The 20,833-nt window shown below is 43.3% G+C and overlaps 1 protein-coding gene across 2 annotated transcripts in view; it reads left to right on the forward strand.

The window, feature by feature from the left end:
- Positions 1-1,950: 1,950 nt before the first annotated feature.
- Positions 1,951-20,833, forward strand: part of ERMP1 (endoplasmic reticulum metallopeptidase 1) — a 42,365-nt gene continuing 23,482 nt past the window's right edge. For both annotated transcript variants that reach the window (XM_072761433.1, XM_072761438.1), the window contains exons 1-5: positions 1,951-2,300; positions 3,847-4,148; positions 8,387-8,514; positions 9,150-9,255; positions 20,191-20,337. In XM_072761433.1, the coding sequence (XP_072617534.1) occupies positions 1,966-2,300; positions 3,847-4,148; positions 8,387-8,514; positions 9,150-9,255; positions 20,191-20,337 (1,018 nt within the window). In that variant the 5' untranslated portion in view covers positions 1,951-1,965. The remainder of the gene's footprint in view (positions 2,301-3,846; positions 4,149-8,386; positions 8,515-9,149; positions 9,256-20,190; positions 20,338-20,833) is intronic.

A 20,833-nucleotide genomic window follows, 5' to 3' on the forward strand; every position in this document is an offset into this window, starting at 1 on the left:
ACTAACACAGCTCCTGAGGTGTACACCTCACCTCTGGGTTTTCTGATACCCACCCAGCCCAGAAAGTGACAGCATAAAATAAGTAAAGCTTAAAAGATCAGGGGACATGTGTGCCCTTCCTCTAAGAATGAGTGAGCTCCACATATTGTTACACTACAGTGGACAGAGTTGTTTCTGACGTCTTAGCTTCCAAAGATGGTAGAGGTACTTGAGTTTTTAGAAAGAGAGTAGCAAGAAATCTGGTTCTTACAAAAGACAATATATATTCATTTGCTCGTTCAATAAATACGTATTGAGTGACAACCATGCGCTAGGCACAGAGATAAACATCGGGAACATAGTGATGAATAAACAAGATAGGCATTGTTCTTGGTCTCCCGGACCTCGTCGGCTAAAAAGAATCGTTAAAATTATGTTGCTGCCATAAAATTTCATTTTATGACTCAGTCAAGGAATATTTATTGATGAGCCTCCCGGGTGGCTCAGCGGTTGATCGTCTGCCTTTGGCTCAGGTCATGGTCCTGGGGTCTTGGGATTGAGCCCTGCATCAGGATCCCCACAGGGAGCCTGCCTTTCCCTCTGCCTCCCTCTCTGTCTCTCATGAATAAATACAGAAAATCTTTTTTAAGAGAAAATTTATTAACTGCTTATGTGTGGTGCTTTGTGTTAGGAGATGGAATGAAATGGTGAGTGAAGCCAGACATGATTCCTGTCTTTGTGGAGCTTACAGTCTTCATGAGAAAGATGTAAAATAGGGGCACCTGGGTGGGTCAGTGGTTGAGCATGTGCATTTGGCTCAGGTCGTGATCCTGGGGTCCCGGGATCCAGTCCCGCCTCGGGCTCCCAGCAGGGAACTTCTCCCTCTGCCTCTCTCTGTCTCTCATGAATAAATAAAATCTTAATAAAGATCTTAAATGATAATGTGCACACCACGGTGCTGTGAGATCCTACAAATTAGGGAAAGTGGCTTCCTTAGATTAGGAGAGTTCTGCTTGAGCAAGTGCCCCTGGAGCTGAGATCTGGAGGAGGAGGAGAAGGTAGCTAGGCATGAGGGGAGGGAGGAAGGATCCCAGGAGGCCTGAACAGCACGTGCGAGGACCGCGTTGTAAAGGGAAGGACGGAGAAAGAGGACGGCGTGTCGGGAGAGCTGAGGATAAGCGGTGCCCTGGTTTCGGGTGGGCCTGAGCGCGGCCGGGAGCATCCCCCCAGGGCGTCGGGCAGGTGCACCTGCCCAGCTGGCCTCGGTCCCCGGTGCTGGAGACGCACAGCTTCGAGGCAGAGAGGCTCAGCGCATCAGCAGGCAGGGGGGAAACCAGACGATCTCTGGCATCTGGGTGGCGCGGAGGGAGGGACGGCTTTCCTGAACCTTCCTTTGCAGAGTGCCACCCTGAGAGTGGCCCGGCTTGGGAGCCCGCTGGGCTGGGCTGCAGCTCCCCGCCCGCCCGGGAGCCGTCTAGCGCCTCGGCTCTTCGGGGGTAATGAGCTGGAGCAGGAAGGCACGGGGCACAGCGCGTGGCTCGGGGCAGGTGTTAGGTAAGTGGGGGCCGCTGCTGCGCTTCGCGCGTCACGTGGAGACGAGCGCAGCGGGTGGCCGCACGCGGTTGGGCCGCGGGGCTGGGGGTGGGGCAGGCCGGGCCTCCTCTGCGCAGCCCCCTCGTCCTCATTGTAAGAGCGAGGAGCCTCCTGTCGCTGCTCTGTCGCCCCTCACGAAAGGCGACCTGCCGCTGCGGCCCGTGCGCTCGTCGCGCCGCCCTGGCGGGGCTCGGCAGGTATCTGGCGCGCGGGGAGGCCCCGCGGCACGCCCACCTCGGCCGGCGCGGCCGCGACGCGGGGCCGGGCGGCGCGGGACGGGCCAATCAGCACAAGTTTGGCCCTCTGCAGTTTCCGTCCGCTCTCTAGGAGGCGCTGCGGCGGCCGCTCGCGGGGCCGTGTCCGGCGGCGGGGCCGGCGGCTGAGGTGGTGGCCATGGAGCGGGGGTCGGAGTCGGCGGCGGCCGTGAGGCGGCACCGCGTGGGAGCGGAGCGCCGGGACGCCGCGCAGCCGGCGAGGGAGGCCCCGGCGCGGGAGCCCCCGCGGGACACGTGCGGCGGCGGCGGCGCGAGGACCCGGAAGCGGAGCGCGGGGGGCGGTGGCGGCGGCGGCGGCGGCGGCGTGGGGACCGGGCTGCCCGAGGCGCGCGCCGCGCTGGGGCTGGCGCTCTACCTGCTCGCGCTGCGGGCGCTCGTGCAGCTGTCGCTGCAGCAGCTCGTGCTGCGCGGGGCCACCGGGCGCCCCGGGGAGTTCGACGCCCGCCAAGCCAGGTAGCCGCCGCCGCCGCCGCCGCCGCCGCCCGGCCCGCGCGCCCCTGAGCGGCCAAGGCCCCGGCCCGGGGCGCCCCACCTGCATGCGCCCACCTGGCCGCCCCGCGGGACCGCCCGGGCTCGCCGGCGCCGCGCGGACGCACGTGGAGGGGGCGGGGGGCCCGGAGCCCGGGGTTTACGGGGGTTTACGGGGCGCGTGGAGCGGGCGGGGCGGGGGAGGGGCAGGGGCAGGGGCGCGGGCTGGGCTTGCTGGTCCGCCGCGGTGCTGCCCGCTTGCACGTGGGGGCCGGGCAGTCGTGCCCCCCCTCCTCGGGAGCAACTTCCACCTTCTGTCGGCCCTCCTGCTTCGCACAGGAGACGGGAGACACGCTTGTGTACCGAGGCCGCTTTGTAGATTCGGGGTGGGGGTGGAGGTGGGGGGGGAGGTGATCACAGGGGGGGCGGCGCAATGCAGAGCCCTTCACCTCGTGAGGGTCACAGTCCTCGCCCTGCAAGGCTTTGAGGCACTTCTGAAAGAATGCGCATTCAGAATTTTACAATTTCGGGAGGTTCTCGGATTCCCGGAGCTTGTCCTTGGGGCCCTGGTGTGTAAGATTCGGTTGTTTCTTTCTTAAGTTGAAGAGGAAGGGACCTTTGAGCGTGCTAGCAAAGCTCTGTCAAAGCGCCTAAAATCATAAACTTAGCAGAGTTTTCAACAGCCGCTGTGTTTTAAAAGCTTCCGACTACAAAGTGCTGGAAGCTTATTTTCTTAAGGGCTTTCTGGAACACACCTCTCCCCCACTCCCCCTTTTTTTTTTTTTTGCCCACTTGGAATGCAGTGAAAAGACAACACATTTTTGTTGTTTGTTTGTTTTAGGGGTAGGGTTGGCTTTGGCTCAAATTGAAGTTATTAGGCCCAGTGTGCAGGGAGAGGGCTGAGTCCATTCTCAATAATGGAAAGGGTTTTTTGTTTTGTTTTGCTAATTCTATCTCTGGACTAAATTGTCTTTGCTCATTGGCTTCTGCTGCTTAGAATCAGTAACCTTGAGGCACCTGTGCAGCTTAGTGGTTGAGCGTCTGCTCAGGATCAGGTGGTGATCCCCGGGTCCTGGGATCGAGTTCTGCCTCCGGCTCCCCGCAGGAGCCTGGTTCCACCTCTGTCTCTGCCTCTCTCTTGTGTGTGTCTCATGAATAAATGGGATAAAAATCTATATTAAAAAAAAAATCAGTAACCTTCAATAGTTGGATTGGGTCTGGCCAGTCTTCAGCAGTCACGTGTTTAGAATAGAATCCTTGGTCGTTGTATTGCTTTGATTGGGGGATATGAAGAACTTGAGAGTGGTGGGTGGGTGGAGAAAACTGAAGGAACTCATGGGAGACAAAATGATGGGACCTGACAAGTGATTTTCATAGGGTACCTGAAATAAAGTCGGCCTTTTTTTCATGTGAGAAGTCAAAGAACTGGTTTTCACAGGGGCATGGGAGGGCACACAGGAAAAGTCCTGGGTTAAGTGCTCATTCTAAGCCTCATGCTCCTTGTCACTGTTATTCTTTTGGTTGCTTCCAGGGATTATCTTGAACACATAACATCCATTGGCCCGAGGACCACAGGAAGTCCAGAAAATGAAATTGTGACGGTCCGTTACCTCTTGGAACAGATTAAACTGATTGAAGTTCAGAGCAACAGCCTTCACAAGATTTCAGTAGACGTGCAACGGCCTACCGGCTCCTTTAGCATTGACTTCTTGGGAGGTTTCACAAGTTACTATGACAACATCACCAATGTCGTGGTGAAGCTGGAGCCCAGGGATGGGGCCCAGCACGCTGTCCTGGCCAACTGTCATTTTGACTCTGTGGCAAACTCACCAGGTACGGACCTGACTTTCAGTCCTGTGGAGTTATACCTCAATAAGCCCAGATAGCTTAATAACTCCAAGCTGCTTGGGCAGTTGTTCAAGATCATTCGAATAGTATCGTTGAGTTTGAGATCCAAACCCCTCACTATTCTCTCAAGTGCTTGCGTGCTTTATTTTTGTGAACGTCAGAGCCAGCAGCCCAGTGACAGGACTTGGAGTATTTCTGGGAGATCGTGGCTGCTTTATCAGCGTTGCCAGTCACGTGTCCCCAAACCTGGGATTGGGTTCCATCACGTGAATGTTCACTTAGCTTAGGTGTTGTATGAGGGTTGGGGATTTGGGATGAAGGGACAGTTTTTTGCCTTCAAGGGATGCAGGGATTGGAGGGCAGCCCTCCTACCAGTGTTTGTCGGTCTGTCAAGGAAGAGTTTTGGTTTACTGGGAATGCCATACGCTGAGAATATCTTATTAATCCATTAATCTTGCTGTGGAAATACTTCAACAAGATAAAACATTTGATGTTTAGGATGGTGCCTGACACAATGAATACTTGTAGAAGGAATGAGAATTCCCTAACGTGGACTTACATTTTTAAAAATAAGATTCATGAAAGAGATGTTTTCCATAGTTAGATTTTTAAATAGGGACGAATAGAAAACAACATTTTATAGTGGAATCATAGCATTTTAGAGATGGAGGTGCTGAGGTGGCATCTGTTCACCCCTATCTTTTGTCACAGGAGTAAACTTAGCTGATCAGAGAGACAAAGGTGTCACCAGATGCTGGGGTTCCTGGCCGGGCAGTTCTTTGAGCTGCATTTCAAAGGAAAGATATTATTAGTTTGTAGTTCATGTTCTTTTTGGCAAACTACGTAAACTCTTCTTTGCTCAGTTTCTGATCTGTAAAAACGAGATAGTACTCTTGGGCATGAAAAACTTTTTTTTTTTTGGCTGTTGGACTAATATTTCTGGAGTGCTTGAACTTATAGCAGGCTCATATGAATATCTAGAATTATGCAAAAGAGAAAAAAGTTTAATAAAATGATTCATATCAGGATATCTTTAATCAAAAAGCTTGGTAATTGCAAGCATTTTGCAACCTGCTTTTTCAAGTATCCGTGTACAAACATCTGTTTTATAAAGTCAGAAATACCTTTGTGTGTGCTTAGGGAAACCAGTCTTTTATGCCTGTTTCAAAGCTGTAGAGTAAATGTCCCCCTATGCCCATTATTATAATGCTTAAATTCTTGGATGGGATAGATTAACACCATGGTTCTTTAAGAGCGTTATAGAAGAAAGATGTGTATGCAAGTATCAGAAACATAGTGCCAGATGTTAGAAATCACATACACAGAGTCCAGGAAGGAAAGGATGACGATTTTGTGGGTTGTTGGAACCCATTTTTAATTAAGATTTCATAAGAATACCTAGCCAATGATTTCAAGGAAATTTCTGTCAATTATACATCGTTAAAAATAGTTGAAAATAAATAAAAATAGCTGAAAAAACACGGTCACTAAATAGACTATCACCTATGTCTTTTTAGTGGATGAACTAAATGAGACATGGAGATATTTTTAGTTTTGAGTTCTTCTCAGCAGTGTATCTTGAACTTTAGGAACTGATAACACTTTGAAATAATACTATCCACAGAAAGGCCTGAAGTGTCTTCTTGGGTATGCTGCATGGCTTCAGGTTGTTGGTAGAAGAGACCGTGAGTTATCTCAGTGGTGGTTTCAATTTCAGGGTTAATTCTGACTGGAAAGTGATGTCGGTTTACCACCCGCCCTTAGAGATGCTGTCCTCTCACTTCCCAACCCTTTTGGAAAGGTATTTATCCTGAGGCCCCAGGATGGCTCAACTCAGTTTGGCATCTGACTTTTGATTTGGCTCAGGTCATGATCTCAGGGTCATGAGATGGAGCCCCTTTGTCAAGCTCAGCCCTGGGCATTGGAATTGGAGCCCGCTTGGGATTCTCCCTCTCCCTCTCTCTCTCCCCACCTCTCTCTCAAAAACAAAACAAAACAAAAAACGGTATTTAATGCTTCACTAGTCCTGTTTTCAGATGCCAGAGCCATTAAAATAAAGGAACATAAATAGAAATATTAACTTTTTAATCAGCCTCAGATATATTTCTTTCACTTTTCCTTTCTCTCACTTTGAACAAATACTTTATTGTTTGCTCTTGATGTTTAAGGTAGCTCAGAGTCTCAAAAGTTAAAAAAAACAGTCATTTTCTTTGGTTGCCAGAAGGTGTGCCTTTTTACTGATAGTTATGTAGAGGTTCTGCTTGATAGTAATTAGATAATAACTTTTTTCACTTTGATTAAAATCTAGTGATAACACCAAGACAAGGATAGCTAATAAATAGTTTCTTCTTGAGTAGGAAGGGGGGTCTGGAATTAGCAGTGCCCAAAATAAGCATTTTAGTTGGTTGCAGAGTCTTTCTTTAATTTGTAAAGAGAAGGAACAATTAACGCTGGACATGGACCACGCTGTCTTGTAATCCTCCTAACACACCTGTGAGGTAACTCTCATGGGCCTTGTCTTCCAGACCAGAAGTCGTAGGGCACATAACAGCTGGAATTTACTTGCAGGTCTTTCTTGCTCTGAAACCCACACTGAATTCTGTAGCACCCTGCGTTCCAGCGCGTAAGCCCAGAGATGCTGTTGCCTGGGTTATTACTACACCTTAGCTGCTTTACTTACACTTGAAACTTTTTAGTATGGAAGATTTCAGATTGTACAAAAGCAGAATTATTCACCTAACTTCTAAAGTCCGATCTTGTTCCCACATCTCACACACGGCCCCCCACCCGGTTATTTTGAATCCAGTCTCAGCCATACTTATTTCTCCGTATTTTGGGTCTATATCATGGAAAGATAAGGATTCTCTCTGGGCACACTTATAACATCATAAATTCCCTCATCTAAAAAACTTAATAGGAATTCTTTAATATCATCAAATGTCTAGTCAGTTCCTTTATCTTTTATGGTGCTTTTAAGAAATCAAGGTATTAAAGTCCTCTTTATAATCACCTTTAATAAATATATGAACCTTCTGAATCAAGAAGTGAAGTCATTTGATGAGCGCCTCTGCTTTCTCACTGCTGGGAACAGGGATGCTGTTTAGGTCATCGGTCTCCGTTCTTGTGTTGTCTTCGATTTGATATTGTTGTTTTTGTTTTTGTTTTTTAAGATTTTATTTATTTATGAGAGACACACAGAGACATAGGCAGAGGGAGAAGCAGGCTCCATGCAGGGAGCCCAGTGTGGGACTTGATCCCGGGACTGAGGGATCACAACCTGAGCCAAAAGCAGATGCTCAACTGCTGAGCCATCCAGGCATCCCTGATGTTGTCTTTGACTTGTTCATTACATGACCCCTTTCATCACATAATCTTTAAAAAAAAAAATGCTGCACCACCGAGACAGTCCCCTCTGTAAATGTGGAGTGATGTGCAGCTTTATGATTCTGGTAGGACAAGAAATAGGAAAGGCTCAGTGGCAGTGGGAGATGATGTAGGAAGCTAGAACACCAAAAATGAGAATATTACAAAAGATGTGGAATGAGGAGAGAGAATGGAGCAGATTGCCTGGAATTGATGAGAATGCCACTTTCCAGTATTAATTGAGGTCCACCTAGTTGCTGATTGAACAGACGTGTGAGTTGAGTGACTGCTCATGACTAGGCACAGTGCTACAGAAGTCTGAAGGGGAGCCAGACAGGGGAGCCAGACGAGGATCCCAGCCTTCATGGAGTGAGACATCACTGGTGGCTGCCCTTGTCAGCTGATGGTGACAGAGCTATGCTTCTGGTCCTGGAGCCACAGGGCTGCTTTTTTTGCTTTTTTTTTTTTTTAAAGTAGGCTCCATGCCCAGCGTGGAACCCAACACAAGGCTTAAACTCTGAGATGGACGCCTGAGCTGAGAGCAATAGTCAGACTTAACCAACTGATACGAAAACCCCCTTCCTAGCCATGACAGTTCATCCTGTAAAAAATTTTTTTCCCCAAGATTTTATTCATTTATTTGAGAAGAAAGAATAGGCATGAGCAGTGGGGAGAGGCAGAGGGAGAGAGAGAAGCAGACTCCCCGCTGAGCAGGGAGTCCAACGTGGGGCTCTATCCCAGAACCCTGAGATCAAGACCTGAGCCGAAGGTAGACACTTTACTGACTGAGCCACCCAGGGGCCCCTTCATTCTGTAAAAATTTTAAGATCTGAGGACCAAACTCTCTTTCTGATTTAAAGGTGCCAGTGATGATGCCGTTAGCTGCTCAGTGATGCTGGAAGTTCTTCGTGTCTTGTCAACGTCTTCAGATGCCTTACATCATGCTGTCATATTTCTCTTTAATGGTGCTGAGGAAAATGTCCTACAAGTGAGATTTTGCTCTTTTTAAATACTAGATTTATGTAGTGAGAACAGTAATAATAGCTAATGCTTAAGCGTTTTGATTATTCATTTGCAGTATCCTAAAACAATAATATTGTATCTGGCAGTACTTCAAAACTTCCACAACCTCTGTGTACCCATGTTCAGTATTTGAAAACTCAGAACAGACCATCTTGTCAGTATTTGATTCATAAAAGGGCATTGTGATAGCATAACTAACCATCTCGGGTTTTCTGGGACACTGGAGTTGCAGAGATGTTTTGCAGCAGGCACACAGCATGAATACCCGAGCACGAGGATTGTCCTTTCTCCTCTGTTCCGTTGGCTTGGCCTCACACTTACTGAGGATATTGTTTGGCAGCACTCATGGAAATCAGGCTGCCTTCTGTGATGGTGACTTTCCACTCAGCAAACCACACACAGCCATTATGCGTAGAGAAACGGATAGATGTCTTTAGACATTCCCTTTGAAAATTACCTTTGAAAATGATAATTTTTCTATTCTATAACTATTTTTCTATGTCTTATCAACAGACATTCTGTCTTTAAAATAAGCAAAATAAAGGCTTTGATCATTTAAGAGGGTTTAACCTATATTTGTTTTACTTCCTTCTTACCCAGGCCAGTCATGGTTTCATAACTCAGCACCCCTGGGCCAGCTTGATTCGTGCATTTATTAACTTGGAGGCAGCGGGTGTGGGAGGGAAAGAACTTGTGTTCCAAACAGGTATGTGAAGTTGTATTTTACATTTCAGTGCAGTTGCATTGTATACTTTAATGCCATTCTTATTTTTATAAAATTGGAAGCTTTTCAGACTTAAGCAGTCTCTGATGAAACAAACATTCCTTGTAAAATATGTGATAGTTTTGCTTTGTCATCGTTGGGGTTTTTAACACGATAATATTAACAGCACCTAATACTTGCGTAGTGCTTACTATGGGCTAAGTGTTGTTCAAAGCGTTGATCATATATTAAGTCACTGAGTCCTCAGAGCAACCTGAGGAGTGACCACCATTTTGCACATGAGAAAACCGAGCCAGGAGATGTTTCAACATCTGTAAGTTTTCACAGTTGGTAAAAGTTGCAGTGGGATGGACCCTGGGTGGTACAGGCTTGCAGCCCATGTTCGTAACCACTAACCCAATTGTCATATAAGTGGTGGACTTTGTTTTATCATTTACAGGTGATTATGATGTAAATAATGTTAAATGACAACCATGTAATGAATTAAAATGAGAAAATACGCCTGTGGTTAAAGGGCTTTAAAATGATCCCCGAGCTGAGTGTCACAGAATTCAGTAATACTTCATCAACCAGGGAAATATTTTTTTATTTTATGAGTAAGCTTTCCTAAGGATGACAAGTTGATAGGTTTTAGGGATAGCACCCATTAAGTTAGTAAGGATCATTTGTCATGTTTCTTAACAGAATTTGCAGTTCTGGGCTTCTTAAATTCTGCTGTGGGAAGTTCTACACCATTTTCCCTGGTGTGTTAGAAATTTGGATAGTGCATTTTAGCCAGACACACAGCATTCAGTAGAAGTTCTGTAATGGGGGTGCTGGAGATGGGCCAGGAGAAGTGAGTAAGCTGATAGAGGAGCTCTCTAGTGCCCTTTACATACCCGGTATCAGTTAAGATGTGCTCAGTGCTAATTATGTCTGTATATCACCTAAATGGTGCTGTGTTTTAATATTCTCCATCCAACTTATTTTAGACATTTACCCTTCAAAATGGCCATATGTTTTACATCAGCTAACCTCTGAGAATCTCAAGGTCGTGAGATGAGAATGTGCTCCTTTCTAACTCTCAGATGTTTCTGTTTGCTCTAATGCCTCACCTAACTCAGGAGAAGCTGGTTCTGGTATCTGTGGGGCTCAGTAGGGGCCTCGCTATTGTCCGTGGCCCTCCTATTCTTGGGTTCTGTCAGGATAGGAGGGTTACATGATGAACAACCGCAACAAGGAGCAAAAGGAAATTCTGTAAGCAGAGCTTACTGTCGCATCTGTTACTTACACCGCATCTGTCCTCCAGTGAAAATGTCAGGGCTCCACGTGGGCAGGAGTGTGTCTCTATCTTTTCTCTCCTAGGCCTGTACTCTGTTAAATTCTCAGTTGTTAGCACTGACTCCTGCACTCCTCGGACCCAGATCAAAACCGGGCCTAAGGTTTGGACTGTACCTTTCCTGAATTTATTCTGTGCATCTATATTAACACATACATATCCTGTGCATACATATTAATGTATTTTATTCATATGTAGTCCAGAGAGGACTAGTTAGATCTAGATCCAAGTTAATTTCTTCATTTACATTTATTGAGTGCCCACTTTTGCTAGGTGTGACTAACCTACAGTCCATGGTGTTTTTACTAAATATAGATAGTTTTACATAAAAATCATATACTTGCATACATTTTGGATGTAATTGTATTATCTGCAAAGATTTAAACTACAGCAGCGGTCCCTGCTGGCTGGTGAGTGTTACCTGGTGGGTGACATGAGTGGAGGAGGGGGCCAAATGGGAAAAGCCAATTTGAACTCTCCATTGCTCCATAATTTAAAACCAGAATGGTCATTACTGCTTTACTTACATTCTTTATAGTTTTCTGTGTTGTTTAAATTTTGGCATTGTATTTGATTAATAGTAAAAGCAAAGACTTGTTACTAATTAGCAATATACAGTTGCCCCTTGAACAGTGGGGGGTAGAGGTGCTGATCCCCTGAAAATCTGTGTGTAACTCTTGATTCCCCCCAAAACAGATTACTAGTAGTCTGCTGTACACCGGAGCCTTACTGATAACGAATAGTCAATTAACGTATATTGTATGTTGTGTGTGTTGCATGTTGTGTTCTTACAATAGAGTGAGCTAGAGAAAACGTTGTCAGGAAAATCATAGGAGAAAAGACACAGTATTATACATATTTATTACAAAAAATCGCATATGAGTGGACCAGCACAGTTCAAAGTCATGTTGTTCAAGGATAAACTGTATGTACAATTTAAAAAGTTTCACTCATTGGAAAATAAATTCTTCACCCTTCAAAACTGATTTTGTCTGGAGGGACATCCTGCAGAAGATTTGGAGAGAATATCCACCCTTCCCCCACTCCCACCCCGAGTTTTTATACCTAGTTCTCCCTTTAGGTTTTGGTAGCTGCTGCTGGCAGCTGAGCTGCGGGCCAGGAAGCTTTCCGGGCGTGCTAACATTCTAGCAGCTCTTGGGATCTCCCTTCCACGGGCCACTGCCCACAGAAGCCTGGCTTCTTTGCAGTGATGGCTTTCCCAGGGCAAGGCTAAAGCCTCCAGGATATGGAGCCCTGCGAGGTTGCCCCGTCCTCAGCTGCTTTGACAGGCACTTGTCCTGTCCTGGAAACGTTTTGGTTAAAACGGTTTGTACTCACTAGTGTCCATTGTCCCTTCAGAGAGAGACTTTCATTCAGGGGGTTTTAGTGACTGGAATAATCATCACTACCTCGTTCTGGAAAGAGCCAGAGTGCATGAAAGAATGACTTAACTTTATCAGACTAGTGATTTATGTCATGACCCAGTAAGGCTGCTTTAATAAGTTGAAGTGTTGTAAAATCCATTATTTTAAAATTTAATTAGATTAAACCAGTAATAAATGTCCCCTATGAAAAATTCAGGTACTGCCAATCTCAAGTAGAAGCCCAAAAGCAGAGGAGTCACAGAATTGTTTTTTTTTCTCTTGTGAAAAATATCGTGCCCCGTATCCTACCCCAGAGCAAACCAGTTTCACAATTTAGTCTGTATTCTTGAATTTTTTCTATACACACACATTAAAAGAGTAAGTTAATATATCTTAGGAAAATGGGATCCTGTGCCATTAGCTCTTTTATAACCTGCTTGAGATTGCATTCGTTTAAAACTACAGCTCTATTGAGTAAGCCGCATACCTTATAATTCACTCATTTAAAGTAAAACTCAGTGGTTTTTAGATCTCTTCACAAAGTTGAGCAGTCATCACTGCAGTCAACTCTAGAATCTTCTCATTACCCTACAGAGAGGCCCCACACTCACTAGTCTGGCTTTTTTCAATACATACGATGTTTTCTAAGATTCATCTATGTTGTAGCACATGTGAGTACATCCTTCTTTTTATGACTTGAATTATGTTGTCTTGTGTGGATAGCATGCATTTTGTTGATCCATTCGTCAGGTGATGGACATTTGGATTGATTCCACTTTCAGGATATCAGGAATAATGCTGCTGTGAACATTTGTCTGTAATAAGTCTTTGAGTGGACGTATGTTTTCCCCTTTTTTGGGTGTATACCTAGGTCAAGTGGGTAAATTTAAGTTTTTAAGAAATGCCAAACTAAGTAGTTAAGCTTCGTTTCAGAAGAAATATAAGTTCAGAGAACAGTAAGAATTTTTTAAATATTACTTTAGTTTTTGAATTTTTTAAACTTTAAATTTGCAGAAAGGAAGTAGAATGTAATACCCAGGGCTGATGGAACAGGTAGTGTCCTACACTGTTGGTGGAAGTGCAGATTGATGTTTTGAGGCAGTCTGGCAGTAGAGACCACTTTAAAAAACATGCAGACCCTTCTATCTGACAAGGCCACTTGTAGGAATTTATCCCATAAAAATAACTGCACATAGATGCATAGATCCAAGTACTGTATAGTCTTCTCGGTTTTTTTATAAGACTAAAAACTTGAGAATGCCTTCTAGGTCCATGCACAGGAGACCAGTTATATTAATGGTGACCTAAACATTTCCACCCTCTTCCAACCACTGCTCATTTTTCTGTTCCCAGCTATTGCAAAACTCCTCAGGAGTGGAATTCCTTGTCTTACTTGGCTCCCATAGCATCCAGCACAGGCTCCAGCCAGAAGGCAAGTTCAGATCCCAGCTGTAGGATGCACCTATAGCAAGCACCCTTGAACAAGTCACAGATCTGCATGCTTTGGTTCTTCATCTGTAAAAATGGGATAGTGTTTGTATCTACTTCTTAAGATTCATAACCACAGAGTAAAACCCTCAGTTCTATAATTTCTCCTGTAAGAGTTCCTTTTGCTTCGTTCGTGTTACAGGGAGTAGCTCACTCAGGAGCTGACCGACTTGCCCATCCCAGTCTCCTGAGACTTCCTTTTTGTATGAGAACTTGACCTGTAGGTCTGAGGGGGAGGTCAGTGCCAGTTGGGGTGGGGCTGGAGCATCGGCATACAGTAGTCGGATCTCTATGGGGGTTAAAGACCAGGTGGTGAATATTTAAAACCGTCAGTTTCTTTCTTGCTGATGGGTCTTACCTTTTTCACAAGTACTAACATTTTAAGTGTCTTTATTTCCTCTTTCATGAGTTGTGAAAGAAATGCACACAGCTCTGCATGTTCAGCCTGATGAATTTTTGCAAATTGAATATAATCATGTAACCAGAACCCAGATCGAGACTGAGAGTATTGGACTGCACTCCAAGATCCTCCCCTGTGATTCCTGCTATTCTGACCTTTGTCTTGGCAGATTTAATTTTGCTTGTATTTGAACTTTCTGTAATTGACTGGTCCCACACTGTGTTGTCTTTTATGTATGGCTTCTTTTTTTTTTTTTTATGGCTTCTTTTTTACCTAGTATCAAGTCTGTAAGACTCATCTGTCTTGTGTTTAGCAGACTTCATTCTTTTTTTTTTTTTTTTTAATCGCTGAATACTATTCCATTGACAAGAATATCCATTCTACCAGTGATATCAGATTGTAGGTTTTGGCCCTTATGAAGGGTGCTGTTATGAACATTCTCATAAATGGGACTCATGTATGTGATGCACACTTCAAGTAGAATTAGTTATAACGTGCATATGTTCAGCTTTGGGAAATACTTTTGGTAGATAACTGCCACACCTAGAGTTGAAAATCCTAAATAAAGTATTAGCCAACTAAATCCAGCAAAGTGTGTGTGTGTGTGTGTGTGTGTGTGTGTGTGTATGTATACTATACTGTACTCAGATCTATGCGTCTATGTGCAGTTATTTTACGGGATAAATTCCTACAAGTGGCCTTGTCAGATAGAAGGGTCTGCATGTTTTTTAAAGTGGTCTCTACTGCCAGACTGCCCCAAAACATCAATCTGCACTTCCACCAACAGTGTAGGACACTGCCTGTTCCATCAGCCCTGGGTGTTACATTCTACTTCCTTTCTGCAAATCTAAAGTTTAAAAAAATTCAAAAACTAAAGTAATATTTAAAAAATTCTTACTGTTGGGATCCCTGGGTGGCGCAGCGGTTTAGCGCCTGCCTTTGGCCCAGGGCGCGATCCTGGAGACCCGGGATCGAATCCCACGTCGGGCTCCCAGTGCATGGAGCCTGCTTCTCCCTCTGCCTGTGTCTCTGCCCCTCTCTCTCTCTCTGTGTGACTATCATAAATAAATAAAAATTTAAAAAAAAATTCTTACTGTTCTCTGAATTTATATTTCTTCTGAAATGAAGCTTAACTGCTTAGTTTGGTGGTTTCTTAAAAACTTAAACATAAATTTACTCACTTGACCTAGGTATCCACCCAAAAGAATACATGTGTATGTACACACACACACACACACACACACACACGAGAACATTTTCCAGCTGAGTTGAGCATATTCCAGGAATACAAGATGTTTCTTTTCCCCGTATCAGCAAAACTATTCAGTATTTATATATATTGCAAGATGATCACCACAGTAAGTCTAGTTGACATCCATCATCAGTTACAAAATATTTTTTCTTGTGATGAGAACTTTTAAGATCTACTCTTTTAGCAACTCTCTAGTATATAGTACAATATTATTAACTGTAGTCACCGTGCTGTACATTGCATCCCGGATCTATCTATCTTTTTATATATATATGGCTTTTTTCAATACGATGTTTTCTACGGTTCATCTATGTTGGAGCACATAGTGAGTACTTCCTTCTTTTTATGACTTGAATTATATATATATATATATATATATATATATATTTAATTATTTTATTTTATTATTATTATTATTATTTTTTTTTTTTTTAGTTTTAAGTAGTCCCTGTACCCAGTGAGGCTGGAACTTGAGTTGCATGCTCCACCCATTGAGCCAGCCAGGCACTCCAAGACTGACTTATTTTTTAACTGCAAGTTTATATCTTTCAACCACCTTCACTCATTTCAGTTCCTCCTCCCCTGAGCCCCCACCTTTGGCAGCTCTCAGTCCATTCTCTGTAGCTATGAGTTTTTGTTTTCTTTTGTTTAGATGTAACATATGAGTGAGATCATAATGGTACTTACTTTTCTCTGTATGACTTATTTAGCATAACACCCCCAAGGTCTGTCCATGCAAGATTTCCTTCTTTTATATGGCTAAATAATATTCTATTGTGTGTGTGAATAAGATTCCATGTGTGTGTCTCTGAATAATTATTCCATTGGAACAATATTCCAGTATACCATCAGTGGTATATATACCATTTTTATTCATTCATCCACTGATGAACATTTTCCATATCCTGGCTGTTGTGGCTAATGCTGCAGTGTACATGGGGTACATACTGCTTTTCACAGTGGCTGCTCCAGTCTGCATTCCCCTTTCTCCACATCCTCACCAACACTTATTTCTTTTCTTTTTGGTAAAAGCCATTCTAACAGGTGTGCAGTGATACCTCATTGTGGTTTCGATTTGCATTTCCTGGAGAATGAGTGATGTTGAGCATCTTTTTGTATACCCATTGGCTTATCTGGACATCTTATTTGGAAAAATGTCTATTCAAATCTTCTGCCCTTTTTTTTTTTTTGCTATTGAGTTGTAGGAGTCTTTATATACTTTGGATATCAACCCCTTTATAAGATATATGATTTGCAAATACCTTCTCCCATTCTACAGGTTATCTTTTAATTTTGTTGATGGTCTCCTTTGCTGTGAAGAAGCTTTTCAGCTTGACGTATTCCCACTTGTTTTAACTTTTGTTGCCTTTGTTTTTGTTTTTGGTGTGAAACCCAAAAAAATAATTGCCAAGACTGACGTTGGGAGGTTATTACCACCCATTTTCTTCTTGGTTTTGTATTTTCAAATCTTTAATACATTTGAGTTCATTTTTGTGTGTGATATAAGAGAATGGTCCAATTTCATTCTTTTGCATGTGGCTGTCCAGTTTTCCCAACACCATTTATTGAAGAGATTGTCCTTTCACATTGTATAATTCTTGGCTTCACATAAATTAACTGAACATGTAGGTGTGGGCTTATTTCTGGTCTCTCTATTCTATTCCATTGATGTGAATCTGTTTTTATGCTGGTCCCATACTATTTTGATTACTGTAGCTTTGTAGCATAGCCTGAAATAAAAAAGTGTGGTGTCTCCAGCTTTGGTCTTTCTCAAGACCAATTCTCAAGATTGCTTTGGCTATATGTGTTTTTTTGTTTGTTTGTTTTTGTTTTTGTTTTGGTGCTCCCATAGAAATTATAGAATTGTTCTATTTCATGAAAAATGCTGTTGGACTTTTGATAGGGATTGCACTGAATCTGTATATTGTTTTGGGTAGTATGTACATTTTAACAGTATTGGTTCTTTTAGTCCATGAACATGGAATAGCTTCCCATATATTTGTTTCTTCACTCTGTCTCATAAGTGTCCTATAGTTTTCAGAGTACGGGTCCTTGACCTCCTTGGTTAAGTTTGTTCCTAGGTTTTTTGTTTTTTTTTTTTGGTGCAACTGTAAATGGAAATTGTTTTCTTAATTTTCTTTCTGACAGTTCACTATTAGTGTATAGAAACGTAACTGATTTTTGGATTTTATATCCTGTAACTTTATGAATGGTTAATGAAGATGGTTTAATATATGAAAATATATGTATGTATTTTACCATAGTAGCATAATAAAGGGGAAAAATCACAGTTGATAATCTCAGCATAATTAGGTAGATAAAGAACAAGGATATGTTTCTTCATAACAGTGCATATATGATGCTCACAAAATATGACAATATAAAACTATGATCTAATGTTTTTTATTTTTTCCAATTGTTCCAATAATGATATAGCTGGGGTTTTTTTATTCAGAGTTCCAATCCAGGATCAAATAGCATTTGATTGTCATGTTTTAATATAAACCTGTCACAGTGATTATATAACACACACATAAAAGTAGAAAAGTGAAAAACTTAACCATGGTAAGGTGAATACCTCTGTCTTCCTGTGGATGCAAGGACTTAGACTCTCAGATCCAGCTCCCTCCCTTTCGCCCCAGAGTGACCGTTTATTATCCTGCTGTTTATGATGCTCTCCTTTCTAGTTTAGCTTTACCTGCTTTTCGGTTTGATTTTCATAATATTTTAATGGTATAATTTTGGTTATTAACATCTAATTGTAATAGTATTTTAATAACAGCATTTTGACATCATACAGTTTGATAATCACCCCATTCATTCACATCTGTATCCTCCTTGGCCACATAGGGAAGCTTGTCCTATCTGAGCACTGGTGATGATGGTAGCTTCTGGTCATTTGATGATGGTATTTGCCAGGTTTTTCTACTTTGTGGACTTAACTGTTTTCCCCTCTATAATAGGTACTCTGACACTGAGGACACACCCTGTTTCTTGTGGGACTTTGATCCTAGTTTCGGCAGACATCAATGATTCTGGATGCAAAGCATTTTTACTCTAATGTTAGGCAGGTGCTGGGTGTTCTTTCTCTCTCTTTCACCCATAACTGATAGTTGGAATTCTGCTCGAAGGAAAAGCTTTCTGTTCTCCCTTGTTTATTTCCTTGTGTCATATGTTTTGCATGTTCTGTTGCTATCATCCTGATGTGTGAGTTGTTTCTGGCTGGGCCAGTGGTGGCCCTGTCACTGGTGCCTGTGTCCTTCTGATGGGTTTCTCTGAGCACCTTCTCACCTCCTGGCATGAGATGTTCAACTACCCTCGTACTTTCCTAGCCCCAGATCTGGGAGTAGCATTCCCTGGTCAAGCCCTGGCCCTCTGAGTGGATAGTGGTTTCCCCAAGCAAAGATCTTAGTGTTAAGTATATTTTCTTTGTCTCTATCCTGTTTGGGGTTTGTAGAGCTTTTTGAGTTCATAGCTTGATATTTTCTATGATTTTGGAAAATTATTGGCCATTACCTCTTCAAAGCATTGCTGCTTCTCCATTCTGTGTCCTCTTTCGTGGGACTGCCATGCCCCATATTCTCTTACACACATTTCTATATTTAACGCACTTTTTCTCTCTGTGCACCAGTCCACCTGCTCTATAATCTTTTCTTCTGCTATGTCTAACCTCAGAGTAAACCATCCATTCAAGTTCTTACCCTCAGGTTTTATAGGGTTTCCGTTTTTATGGCTTATTTGGTAAAATTCTTGCTGTGGTTTTAAAATCCATGTCTGGTCACCTGGGTGTTTGGTTCTGAGGTGTTTCTTCATCCCTTCTCCATCTTTTATGGTCATCATTTCAACAGGAAAGAAATTTGATTGTTTATAAGGCTATAAAAATATTCTTAGATTCCCTGAGATACAATGACGTGATCTAACCGCATCAGTCAACTTTTTGTGAAATTTCTTGGTAAGAAACAGTCACTGAATCTCACGGGATTACAACAGCAAAGGCTTATTTCTCTCACGTTACATTTATGTTTCTAACTGCATGCAGGTTTCACAGTGGTTTTGTTCCCTTTGTGTCATTCGTTCTGAGACCCGGGCTGAGGGAGAAGCTGCCGTCAGGGAAGGATCAACCTCCCGGCCCAAGTTAAGAGGCAGGGAGGGACTGTGATGGACCCTGAACCTGTTCTTGGTCCACGTTCCTGTCTCCCATTCACAGACTGTTGGCCAAGGCAGTTCCCGAGGCCGGTCTCAGCCAGTGGGACGAGGCAGTGGACGAGCTCCTTGCCCAGGGAGGTGCCATGAGTTATGTGGGGGGAGCAGTGAATGACTGGGGCCCATGATACAGTTCATCACACTCTGCCAAAGGATAGTCTCCTGTTTCACAAAGCCATGTGTGCATAAAGATGTTAGTGAATAGAGGGCGGGGCATCTAGGGGGCTCAGTGGTTGAGCATCTGCCTTCGGCTTTTGGCATGATCCCAGGGTCCTGGGATCGAGTCCCACATCGGTCTCCTCGTGGGGAGCCTGCTTCTCCCTCTGTGTCTCTGCCTCTCTCTCTCTGTACCTCTCATGAATAAATAATCTTTAAAAAAAAGATGTTAGTGAAGAATTATTAATGATAAGAAATATAAACAATAATACAGAACTTCTGGCATTTTTGGTGAAAAGTTATATAGTTCTTAGAAAGATCATTGTAATATCTGGCAACTTAGGAAAATGGTGTGTTAAAGCACGACATAGAGTCAGAATGCCCTGTGACTACAGCTGTGTCCACACACCGTACATTTATAAAACACCTGAAGATGTAAAGATGAAAATAACTGTCTTGGAATGACAGACTTTTGGGTAGTTCTTCATTATTGATCTTAAACTTTTTATAGTATTGTTATTTTGTACTTAAAAATAATTTTGTTTTCTGAAAGGGGAGTTCTCATTCTTAAAGTTAATATCCATTTATCAGAGAAATGTTAGAAAGTACAGAAAAATAGATGAAAAAAGCAAACTCTGGACCTCTGTCCTCAAACCACCTGTGTACCTTGACCGCGTGGTGACTGTTTTGGGTGTCACCATGTTATCTGGTGTTATGTCTTTGCGTTTCCTCCTAGGTCCTGAAAACCCGTGGCTGGTCCAGGCATATGTTTCCGCTGCTAAACACCCGTTTGCTTCTGTGGTGGCTCAGGAGGTTTTTCAGAGTGGAATAATTCCTTCAGATACCGACTTCCGCATCTATAGGGATTTTGGGAACATTCCAGGTATTTTGTGGATTATTGTGGGCTGTGGTGCAATAGCAATTAACCAGAAGAAAGTTTTACTTTTTTACAAGATATGAGCAAACAGCATGTCTTGAGACCATGTTTTCTACGTGAGAGTTGTGTATTCTGAGTCACTGAAACTGATTTCCTGATGTTTTCCTTCTCTTTTAAACTTTGGTCTAATTTAACACTTGACTCTAAAACATGTCATCTTGCCCCACATGGTGGCAGGATGGGGGACAGGAGTGTCAATGGCGAAGTTCTGGTGGCCTCCTCAGCTCCGTGTTCCTATCCCTTGGCGCATGACTTGTAATGTCTCCCTGACATGTACTTCCTTAGTCATTATGTACCACAGCTATAGATTCTGTAAGAATTTGGAAGAGAGAATTTTGTCATTCATTCATTCATGTGAAAAAGCAATCATGCCACTGCTTTGACATTTTGTCTTTTAGGAATTTAATATATTAAGCAAATAGGCTTAAAGAAAGGTGGTTCT

This window comes from Vulpes vulpes, chromosome 1 (assembly GCF_048418805.1).
Source record: "Vulpes vulpes isolate BD-2025 chromosome 1, VulVul3, whole genome shotgun sequence".
Classification (NCBI taxonomy): domain Eukaryota; kingdom Metazoa; phylum Chordata; class Mammalia; order Carnivora; family Canidae; genus Vulpes; species Vulpes vulpes.